This window comes from Tyto alba, unplaced genomic scaffold (assembly GCF_018691265.1).
Source record: "Tyto alba isolate M040663 unplaced genomic scaffold, T.alba_DEE_v4.0 Super-Scaffold_26, whole genome shotgun sequence".
Taxonomy (NCBI): Eukaryota; Metazoa; Chordata; class Aves; order Strigiformes; family Tytonidae; genus Tyto; species Tyto alba.
The window spans coordinates 11,828,047-11,846,090 of NW_024881300.1; the positions used below are offsets into that span (position 1 = coordinate 11,828,047).

Below are 18,044 nucleotides of genomic sequence, written 5' to 3' on the forward strand. Positions count from 1 at the left end.
TGCAGTCTAACTTTCTGCCAAGGTAGGTTTTAAATTCAGTGATTAAAAGTAGGAGCAGGTTGTTCTGATTCAGCTCTACCAGGCAGCAAAGTAAAATGGTTATTTAAAGGTTTTACTGATACTAAACTATTTCAGCAGAAAAATTTGTCTCAGAGTACTTCTGCAGTCAGCCCAGACACAGTGAATTAGCAAAAAAAAAAGCAAGACTTGTGCACTGTTTAATATCTAAGCCACAAAACGGAGAAATAATGGACAGCAAGAAAGCATGTGTCATCATCATACACAGGAGAATGGGATCCAAGAGAAAGAGGTAAATTATGTTTTGCATGACAGGGCTGGTTCTAATTGCTGGATGAGTTTGTATCTGTCTAGAAAGACTGGCCATAATTGACTGCATTTTGGGCTGTTTTCCATGGACCTACTCCGAGGTTTTTGCATGTGCATGAAATTTGACTTTCTAGCGTGTACTTTCAGGTGCAGGTTTCAGAAGGGAAGAATGGGATGTCAGACACTGTAAACTTGCAAAGATAGGGTTTACACTACCTCGGGGTGATTAAAGATATGTTAAGACATCTTTCCTTCTGAAACAGGCTTTTACTGCTAAAAGTATTATGAACACCTACCTTTACCTTTAGATTCAGAAATGCATATTAAAAGTTTATGGCTGCATGCTATTTTTCAATACACAAAGCTTTAACAACTGAAGTAAGTCTCTCAAATCAGGTTAAAAAATTCTTTAACACTTGATATATACGATTGCAGACTCTAATGGTGATGTGAGTTAAGGCTTAATTATGTCGCCTCTAGAAATACTAATAATTTAAAAGGTAATTACCAAAAAAATAAGATGATCACGTTCCTGAGCTATCTTCTCCACCAAACCAATAAGGTTAGTTAGATAGTGATGGGCTGCAATTTCTTTTTCCATTGCTTCCTCCAACTGCAGTTTCAAGAGACCTATTTTCTTCTTTAATCGTCTATAAAATTAAGAGAAAAAGGAAAATCTTCAGCTTGGAATTAATAATGGCATTAAAAGAAGTTGCATTGCATGTGCAAATCAACTTGCACAAGTCTCAAACAATCAAATATACTGTTAAAGATGCACTGGCTCAAAACATTTGCAATGCCAAAAGCATCGTTTCCTACTTTTTGGAGCTGTTTTTCTTTACGATATGCTGCAAGAATACCAACAGTAACAATGATTCAAAAGAAGAATTTGTGCAATGGCTGCAGGTTCATGTTTCTCAAGAATATAACAATAATGTTTTTTTACTTTTTAAAGTATTGTGAGCCCAACTCTGAACCACTCGGGGGCATGAGAAGTTCTGCAAATAGCGGAAGACCCTATTTTTCTGGTGAGTACACAAATGATTAATTGCTATAGCTAACTACTAGCATTAAAGATATATTTTTAATTTGCATGTAGAAATAGAAGAGTGTGCATGAAAACATATAAAGCTTAGCAAAGTTACTTGACAAGCAGGCCTTTAGATGTGACAAAGACGTGTTTAGGAAACATGGTTTTTCTGTAATAGGTAGAAATTACACGCTGTGGGATGTCAGACAGTATTTTTACAAATATTTCTGCTGTTATTTTTAGAAATGTAAGTATTTTTATAGAAGAAAATGAGAATGTGTTATGACCTGTTTGTCTTTTGTGTCATTTCCATCTCCGTTTCCAGGATCTTGTTGTCAGCCATGAAGTTATTTTTCTCTAAAAGCAGTTTCTTGTTCTGAGCTTGCAGTGATGTTATCTTTCCCATTAGATCCTCCACCTCACAGCGTTTTTTCTCCTGCTCCTGTTGTAAATGGCTGTAAAAACCAACAGTGTAGAACAGACATCATGTACAGACCTACTTCACTGAAAAGTTATGTTACAGTAAGATGCCCATGTTAAAGGCATGAAAAAGATATATTGAGAATGCTTAACATTCAGTGGTGACAAAAAGAGGTATTACAATCTCATGACATATCAAATCACGAAGGAAGTATAATACAAATTATTCAAATAATTAATCCTGACTGTACTTGAAATAGAATTTCAATTCTAAAAATATCCTAAATAGTCCAAATGTATTCCCTTCTAATTTATTTTTTTTCAACTAAATTACTAGCAATGCCAAAAAACAAGGTCTGAGAACTTCTCAGGAAGGCACTGTATCAAGAAACAGTAACTTGCACTATCATAAGGCTCGAAAGCAAACATTTATAGAATGTCTTTAGAAGAACATTACTTTATAGACTACGCTGCACGACAGCACTTTTCTGCTGTGCTGTTTCGCGTTACTTCCAGAGTGTAAAGACTGGAGAAACTTAGTATTTTTAGTTTAGAATTTCAAGATCTTTCAGATATTTTCCCAAAGATGGGAACAAAAGAATGAGAACTTTTTATATACGGTGTTGATAGGTACAAGTAGATTTGACAAAAATGGTATTTTTAATGCATCCTATTATTTAAAAAGGTACCCTTAGCAGTACATTCTCTATGGTAGAAACACTTCTACTGCTATCTCTAGATCTGGATTTTCCTTCTATAATTTTCATTATAAAAACTTCTATAAAAACAAAGTATTTTTGAAATATTTACCTTTCTTTGTACTTTGGTAGGTATCTTCCCAGATTACTACCATAAATTTCCACTCACCTCCTACCTACAGAGGGAGGTGTATGGGGGTCTGTTCACCTGAGTGCTTTGCAGAACTGTTTCTCTGTGCACCTTATGTAAACTCTTACCTTTTTAAATCATTCACCAAAGCAAAGTGCTCCTCTGCTGCTATTCTGCTATCCAGTTTAGCTTTCAGCTCTTCACAAGTAGAACGCAAGGCTTCCAACTGCTTCTGGTACTCTGCTATTTCTTCTTCTTGAGTCTGTTTCTTATCTTCCAACATTATTACCTGTTTGGTCAATTTTGAAGCTTTTGGGAGGGAAAAAAAAAAAAAACCAAAACTGGGTACAGCAGAACTAATTCAATCACCTAACCTGCAAAAAAACAAACCCGCAGTACTATCTTTGGTGTTGTTTGAATGACTAGCAACTCAAGCATTTTACCTTCTTGAACATGTTGTCTGTGACTATCTTTTGCTTTAGCTTGTTGAATTTCGAGTTGCTCCATCAATAATCTGTTTTCTTCCAAGACCAGCTTGGCCTGAGTTTGCAGCTGCTGCCTGCAATGACAACTGGCTTATAAATAAATCATAATTCAAATTTTAACTTATGTCCAAAGAAAAAACAGAACTGACTTCCAGAAGCGTAAACTTATAAAATCATATTTTAATTTCTTTAAAAAAATTAAAAACCCTAATTGAAAGCAGAATCTGTACCGGAGGTAAGCTTATTAGAGACATGAACTCACAATCCTCAAAATGTAAAATATTTTACATAATGTTTAAAATCTTTGACCAACTAAAGCAAAAATTCCCTATAGAAAGAAGGAAAAATATGTACGTGTGAGTTAGAATCGTAGCATCACAAAATGGTTGAGGTTGGAAGGGTCATCTGGTCCAACCCCCCTGCTCAGGCAGGGGCTCCTATAGCCAGCTGCCCAGGACCATGTCCAGGTGGCTTCTGAGGATCTCTAGGGATGGAGGCTCCACAACCTCTCTGGACAGCTTGTTTCAGTGCTCACAGTGAAAAACTGTTTTCTCATATTCAGAGGGAACCTCCTGTGTTTCAGTTTGTGCCCATCACCTCTTGCCCTGTCACAGGGCACCACTGAAAAGAGCCTGGCTCTGTCTTTACACCTTCCCCTCCAGCATTTATATCCAGTGATAAGGTCCCCTCTGAGCCTTCTCTTTAGGCAAATCAGTCCCAGCTCTCTGACTTTTCTCATATGAGAGAATTAAAGCTACATAATGGTGCCACTGATCAAGACCAACTCCTTTATGTGTTTGACAGTGCATCCCCATGAGCAGTTATGTCAATACAAATAAAGGAGCAATGCGCTGCAGCACTGAGCATGAAGAAGCTGCTGAAGGTACAGAGCAAAAGCTTGGTAGCTAATTGCTGCTGACATCCCTGCCTTGCTGAACTCCAGCCTTAAAAAACAGCTCCCAGGCAGAGACTATAGACAGCCTGAAAGAGCTCAGAGAGATAGGATCTTCCATTGTTTATTTGCAGAGAGGCAAAATTAAAAGCAAAAGTGCTGAAAGTTCAAAAATTCACATCTTTAAGAAGCTGAAACACCTCTATGAAAAGTGTTTTGGAATTTGTGGACAGTATACAAGCATCCAAAGATACATGAAATATCCAGAATATTTTATTAAAACACCTGTAATACACTTTGATACCTTTATAACAACCTACTTAACCAAATCTATACAGAAACTAAACACTTCTGTAATTCTGCCTTGAGGAGGCTCTCACTGAAAGTCAGGTGATGTTACTGATTAAATCTGCAAAGAGACTTAAGATTGGAAGAGACAGCTTGCCTCATAAATTCCTCCTAGTGAGGACTCTGTATGATCCCTTCCATGTAAATGCCACCTGTGTCATGAGCACAGTAAGAATTTTGATGTTCATTATTCATGCTGTTCCAAAACCTGTTAGGAACTGGTCAGGAATCATCCTCCAATTTCCACTTTAAGTTTGTTTATGGTGAATGAATACCCAGTTGTTGTTCTAGTAACACTGCCCTCAGTCCTATAAATGCCGCTTAAGTAGTTCTTTTTATACTCCATGACTCCTGTTCCTAATGTGCTTACAGAAAGCAACATTGTCCTTTCTCAGCCTCTGTTTTGCTAAATAAGAAAGGCCAGTCTCTCTACACTCCAAATAAAAGGGCCCTTCATTTCCTTGGCTACACCACAAACCCTTTCAGCTCTGTTTCTCTGTACTTAAATATGGATGACTGGGACTCTCCACAGATTTTCATATCATTGTCTTGTTATTGCCCAGCCTCTAACAGAAGGACCTATTCTAGCATTCCTCATAACTATACTGCTTTTTATTTTTTCCTTTATAGCTGTTGCCCTAAAAAGCTCACAATCACCTTGCAATGAACCAGTATGACCAGTCTCTTCTCCCTCTCAGTTACCAACTGATGAACGCCTGACTTAGGTAAATTATTATTAAGCCACATATGTATTATATACAACTTAATTTCATTATGTTTACATTGTTTCACTTCTCAAGAACATCAAATGTTTCTAAAGCCATATTCCAATACCATTTTATATTAATGAAAAACTAATGTCATTGGCACATTCCTATTATTAGAAGAAGTGTAAAAAAGTATGTAACCTGCGAGGTCTGGGACAGAATTACATGGTCTTCAGGTGCAAAACTCCACATTCACTATTAATCTTTACTCCAAAATTGTTTCAGGCAATGCAGATCAGCATTGTTCCAACAAGACACAATCATGACCCTATTAACTCTTCAGCAAAACTTAATTTGCTTGAGGGGAACAAAATTTTTCCTTCAGATCTGTAATCTTAAAAGTTTGTATGTAACAAGCAAAATAATGCATAGTTTTAAAATTAATTGTAATATAACTTGCCATTCTGTAGGAGTAATAAAGTTATTTTTATTTAATTGTTCATGCAGGTCTTCATTCTCCTTTACCAACTCTTCAACTCGTACTTTAAAATTCTTCATCTCCTCCTAGAAGACAAAGGACTCCACATAAAATTATTTAGAGGTATTTTGTTTTAATTTTACATCAACAAAATCTTTTATAAAGATATATGCCTGGGTGACTTTTAATTCTTCTGTTAACAGCATATTATCTCACTACTAATGTAGTAGTGCATTCTTTACTTCTAAATTGCTTCATCAGTCTAGTAATATTTTATTAAACAATATATAGATATTTTAATTGTGCCACATTTTTGCAAAGCATCTTTTCAATTAAGCAAGTTGTAGATCCATAAAATATGGATTTAAAAAACTAATTTCTGGAAATTACTAGATGATACTATACATTTTCAGTATAAGTTACATTAATTTGAATATGGCAGAATAATACAGTGAATTTATTGTAATATAAAACCCTCAGTGTTTTCTGCCCATTTTATGGCTTAATTTTCTGAAGGAAATATATTATTGTGAAAAGCTATGGCAGTTCCACTCTGAAGCAAATCATCATTTTTCAAAGATTCAGTGACAAAAAATACTTCTAAAGAACAAAGAGTACCCATTCCTTAATACTCACTCCTTAAATATTTAGAAATAAATATTCTACCACAAAATCCACAGGCCTGGAAAAGCAGCTACACAGGGCACTGAATCCCCATTATAAACAACAATAGCAATGTCTTTCTCGCACTGACTATGTTTATGGTTTAGAGAGCACAGTTCTTGTACATCTCAGTGTAGTGTCAGCTTCTACATCTGAATAGGCTGACAAAAACAAGCAAGCCAAGTAGGATAAGATAGCACAATAACTATGCATGGAAAATTTTAGGCAGAAAACAGCTTTTGCAAATCCCTTTAAAAAAATTTCAGTAATTTATTTCTGCTTCAGTGTAGAAGTATATTTTCTTTAAATGGCAATTTACCTCATGTTCAAGATTTAAATCTTCCTTTTCTCTTATTCTATCTTCAAATGCCAACAGAAGAGGTGACAAATACTTCATATCCAACTTAAAAAAAAAATCCGTATAAATCAATTACAAACCATAATCTCATCAATATTTTTTACTTTTTCTCCTGCTATATACTGCTAGTTTTAAAAGCTATTATGGGTTTTCATATATGGCTTGTAGACAAAAGTGCAGGACTCATACAAGCACACAGGCCACCATATGCAAAATGATGCTGCAGAAGCACTTCATAGCACCACTTTAGGAGCAAGCTTTGGAAAGGAGAAGGCTGGATGCTAAACTTACACACTTCACTAAAAAGCAGCTATTACTTAGTAGATGTAACACAGCAGAATGTGGATGTACTACAGTGAATACAGTTAATAATAATCAAATTTAGATTCATCAGTAAGTGACAAAGGAATTTTTACACTCACAAACTACATCTTTAAATATATATGAATGTGATTCTTGGATATTATTTCTAAGACAGAGCAGGAGGACTTTCCTATTTCTGTATAGTTCTGAATAACAGTGATGAAGGAAAAATGAAGATCTAGCATTTCAAGTAGAAATTGTTTCACATATTACAAATGCATTCAGTTTCACAGACTGTTTGCCTTCTCCTTGCCAGAAGTTCATAGGCTACTATCAGACCTGTGACCATTCTTACCATCACTGCATCAATGAAATATGCTAATTTCTTTTAGTACCATCTCAAAATAATCACAATTAAGAAGATTAAGAATTAAGACCTTGAAGCAAACTATATGCTAGACAATACTAAGTGAAGATGGTTTTTATGATTCTCAGGGTAACAGTACTTCTCCTTAATTTGCAATCAGTAGTTCAAAGTTGGTGACTGTATGAAGTCTGTAGCTTACTGTAAATTCAACTGGACTGCACACATTCATTGCAAAGTCCTGCCCTACATCTTTTTTATGCAATAAACATATATGTTTATAATGTTCTAATAGCATGTGATAGTTCAGCAGGGTAATTAAACAATATCCTGAATATTTTGGCTCTAGCAAAGAAATTCTGCTACTTTACTTAGAATTTAATAGATAAGTGACAATATTATTTTACTTACCAGCCATGGTGGTGGTGGTCCTTTCATGGGTAAACTTTTCAGTTTTAGATGCTAAAGCAGATTTTAAAAAAGATACTGAAATTACTTCTTGCTTTTTGAAGCACCAACCACTGTTCACTGCATTCACAACTATTATACCAAAGAAGCTTATGTTTCTAATTACATGTGTTCCATATGTAACACACACTCAACAAGTCAACAAAACTAGAAGTTCAATATTTTACTAATATAGGAGAAAGTCTAACTTCTTAAAGTTAGACTTAACAATAAATGCTTATTTTAAATTTCAGAAAAAGCCTATGCCATTTGTAGACTTTGTGGTAAATTTAGAGAAAATAGTCTTAAAACCTCAAAGATGAATGAAAAGATAATGGGACAGTTCAGTACAAACTGCCTTTGTAACCAAGAATCTCACCTCATCTCGGGACAATGGTCTGAATTTAGTTTGATAGCGACTTAATTCTACATTTAAACGATGAACCGTCATTTTCAAAGCATCATTTTCATCTACAAGTTCTTGTGCTTGTTTTCTGAGAGAAAGTAATTCTGTAGCCTCCTCTATTAAAACAAATATCCAACAAGAAAGTTCAATCAAAACTCAAGAAATGTTTACAAATGTCCACAATAATTTGTTAATTGTAAGGGGAAAAAAAAAAATTCAGTAAGATAGAATCATAACAGAACTTCTCTCAAAATTCTGTAATGGAATAATGCCATGAAAAATTATTAACAGAAAACCATTACATTTCAAACTAAGAAATTTTTTTTCATTATAATTTAAGTATTACCTGACAAAATTTCTACAAATGTAGAAAACACTGTTTGGAAACTACTTCTGCATAGATACTTGCTCAAATCAATGAGTGGAAACCTACTACTGCAGGAATAGGTTGTAATAAATTAGAAAAGTCAAACAAGGCAACTACTGAATAGCTTGTATGTTTCTCCCACCTTCTCTATGTGACCTCTCTGCAGCTTCTTTTAGTCTTCTATTTTCCTGTTGTAGTCTCTTCAGCTTTAACTGCTGTTCTTCTATTTGCTGTTTTGTTCCCTCAAATTGCTGGACCATAGCCTGGTATGCCTTGTTCAGAGTCCAGTTTTCTTGTTTTAGTTCTCTGAACTTTTCATTAGTCATATTTTCCCATGCTTGCCTTGTCCGAATAGACACATCTGTAACACCACAGTACAATGTATTTAAATGGTATTCAGACTTGAATATGAGTTTCAGCAAATCACAATCCATTTTTTCTAATATTAGCATTGTGTATAAGTGATGCTTTGTAAGATATAAAACAGCTCATGGTTCCCAGAAGATAAGGCCAGAGAGAATGAAAAAAGCGTATTTGGAAAGAGAGCTATATAGTGGAGTGGCTGCGAGTTCCCATCTTTTGTCTCAGACACTGAAAACATTCCTTCCTTACAGGGAAAGTAAAGTGTCAGCAGATCTCCCTACCACTGGTGATTAGAGAGGTGAGACAGAAATATCTACTGCAGGAAGCAAAGTGTATGTGCCTTGCACCGACTAGTCAGTTCTCTTGACCCCTCCTTATTTTCATCACCTATGTAATGAAAGCTTTGTCCTTCTTCCCACTGAACAGGCTTTGATGGCCTGTTACTGAATAGAAATTACTTAATCCTTACAAAAGTAAAATTTTAGATCATCTACAAAATCGTGGATATATTGTTGCATCAGTAAGATGGATCACACTTTCAAATTTTTATTTTCATCTGTATGGGCTGAACAATTTACCTATTAAAATGAAGGCTGAGATTTTACCCTTACTGTCAGACTTTTAAGAGCCAGCATAATCTAATAGCATACAGGCATGAATATAACTTAGTACAGAACAGTTCCTGAGTATAGGATACATATGAAACCCAGGAACTGGTTTTGAAATACAGAGCTATCTCTTGTTATCGATGATGCAGAACAGTTTAATGTGTTTAGCTATATTTCAGGCAGGCACTTATTGTCACTGTTAATTTCCTGTGAGAAGGCATAAGATACTGGGACAGCACAGAAGTGCACAAAACCCCATGAACTCATTATAGGCACATATGCCATCCACACAACACACAAAGTCCAGAGGTGCTGTGCCCAGAATTGTTACAAGGATGCAGTGACATATAAATAAGGCACTAGCTGAAGGTAGACCACATATCTCTATCACTGTTTGTTTACCAGTTCAGTTGCGATGGAATACTTAATGATAACATTCTCTAGTGTAGATGAAACTTAAGTGATTGGACAACTCCAATATGACTTTAACTTCATTAAATCGTTTCATGATCATTTACCTAAGACTTCAAAAGTCACTCAGACTGGAAAATAAAAACAGCTAATATAAAAAGCCTGGAACTACTGTTTTTATACATATCACAGAGCACTCAGCACTTAATCTCCTGTACAGGAGAAATACTGACACCCCCACCCCCAATTTGGCTTAGAGAATACAAGCAGGAAATTGTACTTTTATACACATATGCATATTATTAAAGTGAAGATGTATATTAAAGTCATCAAAAAATCAGAAGTACCTGGGGATGGTGGAGGCTTTTCACGTATCAGATTTTCAGCTAGTGATTTTTCTTCCTAGCAGAGAAATAAAAAAACGAGACAATTCACTTGAACAGTTATCCTTTCTGAAGTACAGTATCATCGTTGGAGGACTTGAACAGAAGTTCTAAAGCAGTTTCTTTCATATCCATAAAATTCAAGGTTGGATTCACTACTGCCAATATACGACTTGGCATTTACCTATCTTGACATCATTTTTGTCACTTATCACTACCATCAGACACTTGTGGACACTTGAAACTTAGTATTTTCTTTAGTTGTCAGAAATGTACAGTTCTCAAAACAATTTTATGGCTGACAGAAAAGTTACATAAAGCTTCTTGACCAAACAGGATAGATATAGCTCCCACTTGTTAGTTTGTATAAAATAAGACTTCAGAATAGTCAATTATGACATGAACTCTCAGTCCCTAACTGAGAATCAGCAAATAAATTAAATTGTTCTCCCTTTGCTGGTAAAAATAAAAAAAAGGTACCTATTTTTACATTTTCAGAAGGTTCTTTCATCGGAAAAGAACTACAGGCTGAATTTATACTAAACCATTTATTGTATTTACTGGAGGTGAACATGATTTATATACAAACATTGTCCATATTTTTATGAAACAGCAGTGAAGTTCTGTAAGGATCTGATGCCATGTAATTTAACATACCAAGACACTGATGACTGAGTCAAAAATAATAAACAATTTCAAAAGAAAACATATGGAGTCAAGAACTTGAACAAAAAAATTGATGTTAACAATGGAAGAACTGACCACTTTTGTAAATAATATTCTAGCAAGTTGATCTGAGAAACTGAACTTTTGGGTATTATTTTTCAAGCTTATGAAAGCAGTCAGATGGGCCCAGCTGGAAAACTAGATAAAAATGTGGTGAAGGCAGGCTCAGAATTTGAAAAATATGAGTAAGAGCTATCTCTTGCTATAGCAGAATGTCTCCCACTCTCAGTTTGTTTCTTTCACATGAAGAACAATGGAAGATATAAAAAAAACCAAAGCAAAACACAAACAAACCCAGCTCTTGTTTGGCCTATTTACCTACAGTTGTTATTTTTTCAAACGTAATTATTAGCCATTCTTGTACTCCAAAAGAAAATGATTCCCTAGTAACAACAAATTAGTTTTCTTCTAAGCAACTGAGAACTATCAGCTCTTTTTAACACCCTTTTTTCCAAAATGCATCACAAATTAACCTTCATAGAAGTCTTACCTTTAAATTCACACCAAGATGTTGGTCTTCTGCTATAGAAAAACAGATCTTTCAGTCAATTAAACCCAAAAGTATAACATAGAAAGACAAAGATTTTTCAAAACTTTCTAAGTTCTGCTTCCTCTTTCCTATAGCTACTGGAGTGCTGCCATCCTCTGTAAAAACAGCATTTTGCAGTTCTGGGACAAATTCTGATTTCCTGTTTTCCTGATTTTAAAATAATAGACAAGATAATTATGCAATAAAACTCCTATGCAGGTAGATTGGTCCTGTTCTCTTGTCATAATATGTTAACCACAATATGCTATTGTTACAAGAAAATAGCTTCATGACAGGTCCAGTTATGAAACAAATGTCTCTGATTAATAAAATTATTTATTGGAAAAAAAAATAAATTTGTAAAGTTTAGCAATTCAGAGCCTAGGGGGATAACCTGAGACTGATGATCATGTTCAGCTCTATTCTGTCAGAACCTTCCTCTGTAACCCGATGTACAGCTTTAGGCCCAGACGTGAAAAGATGGCAAGAACAATACAACTTTTATAGAAAGGATAAACAATCTTAGTACCATGCCATCTGATTATTAAAAAAAAAAAAAATTCTTACTACTGATTTTCAGACATGACACTTTTTTATCCAAAAATGTTTTATCTCTTCATCTTTTTTTTTAACATTGGTAGTTTCTACTTTTTTCCATTTTTTGAGCACAGTAACAGTCTAATAGTGCTACAGAGTGTAAACTGGATTGATTCTGGCACGTGTATCAACATAAACATAGTAGTGAATGACTACTAGACCAGACAAAGAGTTCACAAAACTTTTTTTTTTTTTACACTGGCTAATGGTGTGGGTGTTTAGGAGTTTCAGTTATACAGTGAATACAGACCAATCTTTCCTCTTTATACAGATTTTTAATGTACTAGGAATGGCTAAGTATTTAGTATCGTTTCTTTCATCGCCCTTTTAAAAAAATTATTATATCGTTATCATATAGTATTAAATTTATTTTACTAAAATATTATTTTTCCCAATGGTATTAAAAGTAATGGCATTTTGACTTAAAGTAAGTTTATTTACCTTCTGTTTGCTTGTTTGACTCATCCACCAGCACCTGCAACTCAGTTTCATGAGAAGGCACCTCTTTCTTGTCAGCATTAGTATTAAGAGATGGTGGAAATTCTTCCTATGTAAAAATAAGACAAACCTACCTAAATCATGATAACACTGTTAAAATAGCCCACGCATCTTGGTATCTGTATGAAACCTTTAGTATACTAATGACTCAGTCATATTCAGAACTGTATTCCGATAATAAATGGTAAGACATACTTTTTTTTTTTGTTTAGGGCTCTATGTAAATAAAATCTAAACCTTACAATGAACAACAGGAAGCAGGAAACTATGATAGTCTTTACTTCACAGGGGAAATATTCCCTGTCACAAGAGTCTGTGAAATTACCCAACATTTGCTTGTTTGCTGTGCCATATCTAAACTTGCTCTTAATAAAACATCAACCATGTACCTACTGTATCACAGCACTGACTGACTCACGAATAATCTCTAACATTGTCTCCACTGGTTTTCCCCTGTTGATCACATACTATCATCCCACATATTCCACTGTCTCCCTTGTTTTTTCCCCCTTCCCTCCCCTTACTGACTACTATCTCTTCACCTAGGGGTGTTTTCTGATTCCCTTCACACACATAGCATTTTATTGCCTTTTTACTACTTAGTGACTTCTTCATGTTTGTTACATTTCTGTATCATTTTGGACTGAACTTCAAATGTCCCTTAGGATTATTAAAGTTGCTCATTGCTGGTTACGACAATCCAAAACTGTAACAAAGAAAAATCCACCGGTCTTCAAGACAACAAGGAAATTTATTTTTTTGATTCTGAATTTCCCTGTCTCTGTAGAGGTCTCTGCTTATTAGCACAATACTGAATCATTAACTTATCTTTCACCATTTAAAAGTAAAGTTCCTAGTGCTTTTAACAAATAATCTACTACATAAATATCACACTCGACATAAAATATTGGACATTTTACAAGACTAAATTATGTACAATAGTTATATACAATACCAGTGTTTTCCTAACAAGAAAAGGCTTCTAGAGATATGGAATCTGTGAGGATCAACAAACAAACCTAACTTGTGTAAGAGTAAGTGATCCACAGAAAGAAGCATATGAAATAAAAATTTTAATAAATGTCTGGAGAGTAAGAAGAGCATGAAATATTTATAAGGCTTTTAATATATGCATTAATATATTAAAACACAGTGAAAGAATTAACGCATTTGAAAATCCTACCTTCTGATTTTTGCAGGGAACAGCATAAATAGCATCAGTGCGAAAGCTCTGTCCCCTTTTCTCATTACTCTGACAGCTGGACTCTGCCTCTTTATCAGCATCTGAAAGGTAGGTATCCATGTCCTCATCCTCACCATAATTGCCTGCTATTTCCAGGGACTGTACAGGAGATCTGTCACTATCGTCAAGTTTCCAGTTGGGCCTGCAAGTTGAGAGTAGTTTACAGTCTGTTTCACTGTTGCTTACCCTTCTGAAAAAGACACACAAGTCCAAACAGCTGACACAGACATTTAAGCTTCTGTTAACTGCAAACAAGGAATATAGCCTACATATATGCTTTAAAATAGACTATTAACACTGGAGCTATATTTTCTTCTCTATCTTAAAGAAAATGCCAGATTAGAGACAGAAGGTTGCCAATTCTACTGAAATAAAAGTCTGAAATAATTATTTAGCACAAAGAAAATCTCTAACGTAATTCAAATAATTCCTCAGTGGCTAACTGCTTGTATAATTGCTCATCATTTGACAGAAATAATATATGGTTTTCCTTGTGACTGCTGTACAATCCACACCTCTCTCCCTGAAGACTGTATGCATGGCATCGTGTTATGAGAAATGGAAGAAGGACTGTAGACACTTCAGACCCAGTTTACAATGTGGTGAGAAAAAAGTAAGCGGTTACAATAGCAGGAGTTTGATGTAACTCTTCAGTAAAACTGTATCATTGACAGATTCTATTTCTAATAGAAGATATCAAAACAGAAAGTATACACTACCCCATTCTGAGGTCTGTGACTGTCGCATATGGTTCCAATTGTTCCACATAGGTGGAATCACTTTCAGAAAGTGATCGCTGCCGAGGCTGAGGAATAGCAACAGTGCGCCCTGTTAGTGTTGTTGCAAGTATAGCTGCTGCTAGAGCAGATCTGGAAGAAAACAGAATAAAGACTGATATCTTTTCTGTGCTCCACATTTTGTATTTTTTTCCATTGCAAACTGTCTTCACTATTTACGCAAAGCAAAATGTTCATAGTTAACAAGCATAAACACCCCTGAAAGTGCTAAGGGACTGGTTATAAACTATTAACTCCCAAAGTAAAGCACAAAACTGTGCAAGCTCTCATAATGCAGCTACCTAAAAGTACAACACCTATTGGTTTTCCCAAATCACATGCATGAAAATCATGGAATACACTGAGTTACATTCCCAAAACTGACATTGATAATTTATGGTACTTAACATTCACTTTAGCCATAACAATACTACCTGCCATTGTGTTGAAAAAGTGTTCCACGTTCTGCTATTTTGTCTCCTACTGTCCATTATTCCCTACTCTGAACCTTTTACTGATTACATTGAAGCTGCAAGTAAATGATGGCACACTGCAAACTAGGGCAAGCATTAAGTAGATAGAAGTGCCTATTTGTGGGATGCTGCAGAGTATAGAGAAGCATAAGATGAAGCGGAAAAAACAAACAGGAACAAAGATTAAAGGAGGGAAATGGTGAGGGCTAATAGGAATGACAACTGGAGGTCAAAAAGGAAGAAGAAATGAACTAGGATCAAGTAGGAATGTTACAGACACTAGAAACACCATAGAAAACAACCAGAATTGAATATACAGAAAACATAAAAGAAACTACATGTATGTAAGAAACTACACATGAAAAGAAAAATATTTTCTCTTTATGTAACTTGCCTATATAGCTAATTCAAATCCAAACCAACATGGCTTTACATGCCAGTTTTTTAAGTCCCTGCTTTTTTTTTAATATGCAATAAAATGGCATGTGACAGTTAATTTATGCTTTTCTAATGAGTTAAAATTTCCTGACTCACGGTACTAGTACTGCTACAGTCCTACACTCAGCCAAATTAAAAATAGCCTTAACTTTAATAGTCCATTTGTCTTTAATTGACTCAGATTTATAAGTTTTATATTCATAATGGTCATTGTCCTAATTATTTAGCATGCCTAGGAATGGGAGAAAAATAGGTATCTTTAAAGTTCAAAGAAGGGCACTGCCCCAATTAAAAATATATTCTATTTATGAAAAGGTTTATGTTAATACTGCAGCAAGGACATGCAATTCTCCTAATCATGCTTTTCTAATATGCTATTGTAGTTGATGAAGAAAAAAAAAAAAACAACTCAAAACCTACCTGGGCCTTTCTGGAGAAGGGTTTGGACTACGAGGGGGAGGGGTGCGGGGAACTGCAGGTTTAGGAGCTATGGTAGCGGCAGGGACCAGGCCATGAGCTATATGTTTCTAAACAATTTAAAATAAAATTAGTTGACAATGACTTTAAGGATCACAATGAAAAAAACACTGAATTGAACATGCACAAAAACTAACAATGCAAAATAATATAAAAAGGAATTAAAATTACATGCAATTAATGTAAACAGAAGACTTGAAATGGTTTCAATTTTAACTTTTTAACATGAACAGTTGCTAATGAAGGTTAGAAATGTAATTTACATAGGACCCATGACTGTAGGTTTTCTACCCACTATGTCACAATCTGCTAAACCAGAATTTTAACTTACTCAAGTTTGCTTTTTTCCTGTATATATGCAAGAAAAAAGGAGTACTAGAAATTAACTTTTTAAACAACATTTGAACCCTGCTTCCGAGTAACAATATTAGTCCTTTTCTTGTAGAGTCTCTCAGCCAGAATTCTCTGTCATAGCAGTATGAAACGGAAGAAAAAACTATCAGTAAACAAGTCCTGCATTTAAAGGTTCAACCTGAATAATAATAATTATAGAAAAAATCCTAATGCATTTTTATCAGCAAAGCCAACAATCTTTTTAAAAGTATAACATTAAATACCAGCTCAGAAAAACTGGGATCAGAGCTCCCTACAGAGAGTACTTTGAATGGAATCACAGCATGGTTGAGTTTGGAAGTGAGCTCTGGAGATCGTCTAGCCCAAGTCCCTGCTCAAAGCAGGGTCAACCAGAGAGGGTTGCCTGGGATCCTGTCCAGGTGGCTTTTGAGTATCTCCAATGGTGGAGACTCCACAACCTCCCTGAGAAACCTGTTCCAGTGTCAGACCCCCCTCACAGTATTTTTATCATTAATTTGAGTTTTCTGTGTTTGAATTTGTGCCCATTGCCTCTTGTCCTTCCTCCTGGCATCAGAAAATACTATGTCATAATAAGGTCCATCACCTTCAGACAGATGTTACTTTTTTTATGGAGTAAAACAGGGTAAGTTTCTGCTGTTTCTACTACAGATTTTTTTTCAATTATTCTTTAATTGTCTTCTCCAACAGGATAATGAACAAGCAAGCTGGGAAATACTTCTCTCTTTACAGGAAACCACTTCAAATAACTAAACAGTGCATTACAAAGACTGTCTTTTTACTCGGTCTTATCTTGCAAACACATTGCTCCCTAATTCTAGAAGTTTGGCATGCACCATTTTGTTTACTAAAGGTTGTTGACTGTAGATGTCTTACTATGATTACCAGGGAATACAGCTGAGGTAAAAGGATGCTGTCATCCTGCAATAAGACAACAGAAGAGCAATTCTTTCTTTTCATTCTAATAATACACCACACACACCCCGCCCTTCAAGTACGTTAAAAAGCTAACACCTGCACCACTGCTGGCAATCCTACGACCCTCGGCTGCTCTGAGTTTTTGCCATGAACCGTTATCAGTGCCCTCTGCGGCCACGAACGTGTGCTTCGGGGATGCCCCCGGGCCGTGTGGGAAGGTAGCCAGCCGCGCTGCCCCTGCGGCGGCCCCAGCCCCGCCGGCACCCGGAGGCCGCCCCGAGGAAGGCGCCGGGCACAGCCCCTCGCCCCGCCGAGGCCGGCCTCTTCTGGAGAAGGCGGGCAGGCCGCGGACTGAGGGAAATGAGAGCACCGCCACCCGGCCTCCGGACACCTTCTTTTCTTGGTTTAAGATTGATTTTTCTCCCCGCTTTTCACTTCGGTCAAACTGATCCGCGATCACCGGCGGCAACCCTGGGGGCCTCCGCTCGCCCCGCCCGGCGCGGCGCGGCCCCCCGCTGCCGCCACCCCCACCCCGGACAAGGCGATACTCACGAAGGGGTCCCTCCGCCCTCTCCTAAAACTAAACGCCATCAGGTGGGGGACCGGGTGGGGGACCCGCCTCTGCGGCCGCCTCCCGACTACTTTCTCCCCGCTTCGGACGCTTCCCTGGTCGCGACACACCTGGCAACAACGGCGCAGCGGATTTGCTGCCTGTTCGCGCTCCCCCAATCAACACGCGCCTTACTCGCCCCGCCTCCGGCCTTAGCAACCTACCAGTGGCGAGGCCCGCCCCGTTCCGTCTCTCCATC

At 36.4% G+C, this 18,044-nt stretch overlaps 1 protein-coding gene across 6 annotated transcripts in view; it reads right to left on the reverse strand.

Moving 5' to 3' along the window:
- CEP89 (centrosomal protein 89) overlaps positions 1-17,916 on the reverse strand; it is a 39,010-nt gene extending 21,094 nt beyond the window's left edge. The window contains exons 1-16 of one of the 6 annotated variants that reach the window (XM_042797469.1): positions 17,788-17,916; positions 15,889-15,995; positions 14,501-14,650; positions 13,722-13,971; positions 12,482-12,587; positions 11,405-11,433; positions 10,153-10,207; positions 8,566-8,784; positions 8,030-8,172; positions 7,615-7,665; positions 6,498-6,581; positions 5,498-5,601; positions 3,049-3,164; positions 2,734-2,914; positions 1,645-1,812; positions 836-977 (exon numbers count right to left, since the gene is read on the reverse strand). In XM_042797469.1, the coding sequence (XP_042653403.1) occupies positions 836-977; positions 1,645-1,812; positions 2,734-2,914; positions 3,049-3,164; positions 5,498-5,601; positions 6,498-6,581; positions 7,615-7,665; positions 8,030-8,172; positions 8,566-8,784; positions 10,153-10,207; positions 11,405-11,433; positions 12,482-12,587; positions 13,722-13,971; positions 14,501-14,650; positions 15,889-15,995; positions 17,788-17,826 (1,944 nt within the window). In that variant the 5' untranslated portion in view covers positions 17,827-17,916. Of the gene's footprint in view, positions 1-835; positions 978-1,644; positions 1,813-2,733; positions 2,915-3,048; positions 3,165-5,497; positions 5,602-6,497; positions 6,582-7,614; positions 7,666-8,029; positions 8,173-8,565; positions 8,785-10,152; positions 10,208-11,404; positions 11,437-12,481; positions 12,588-13,721; positions 13,972-14,500; positions 14,651-15,888; positions 15,996-17,787 lie in introns of those variants that run through there. The other 5 variants (XM_042797468.1, XM_042797471.1, XM_042797470.1 and 2 more) reach the window with 5 other exon arrangements.
- Positions 17,917-18,044: the final 128 nt, after the last annotated feature.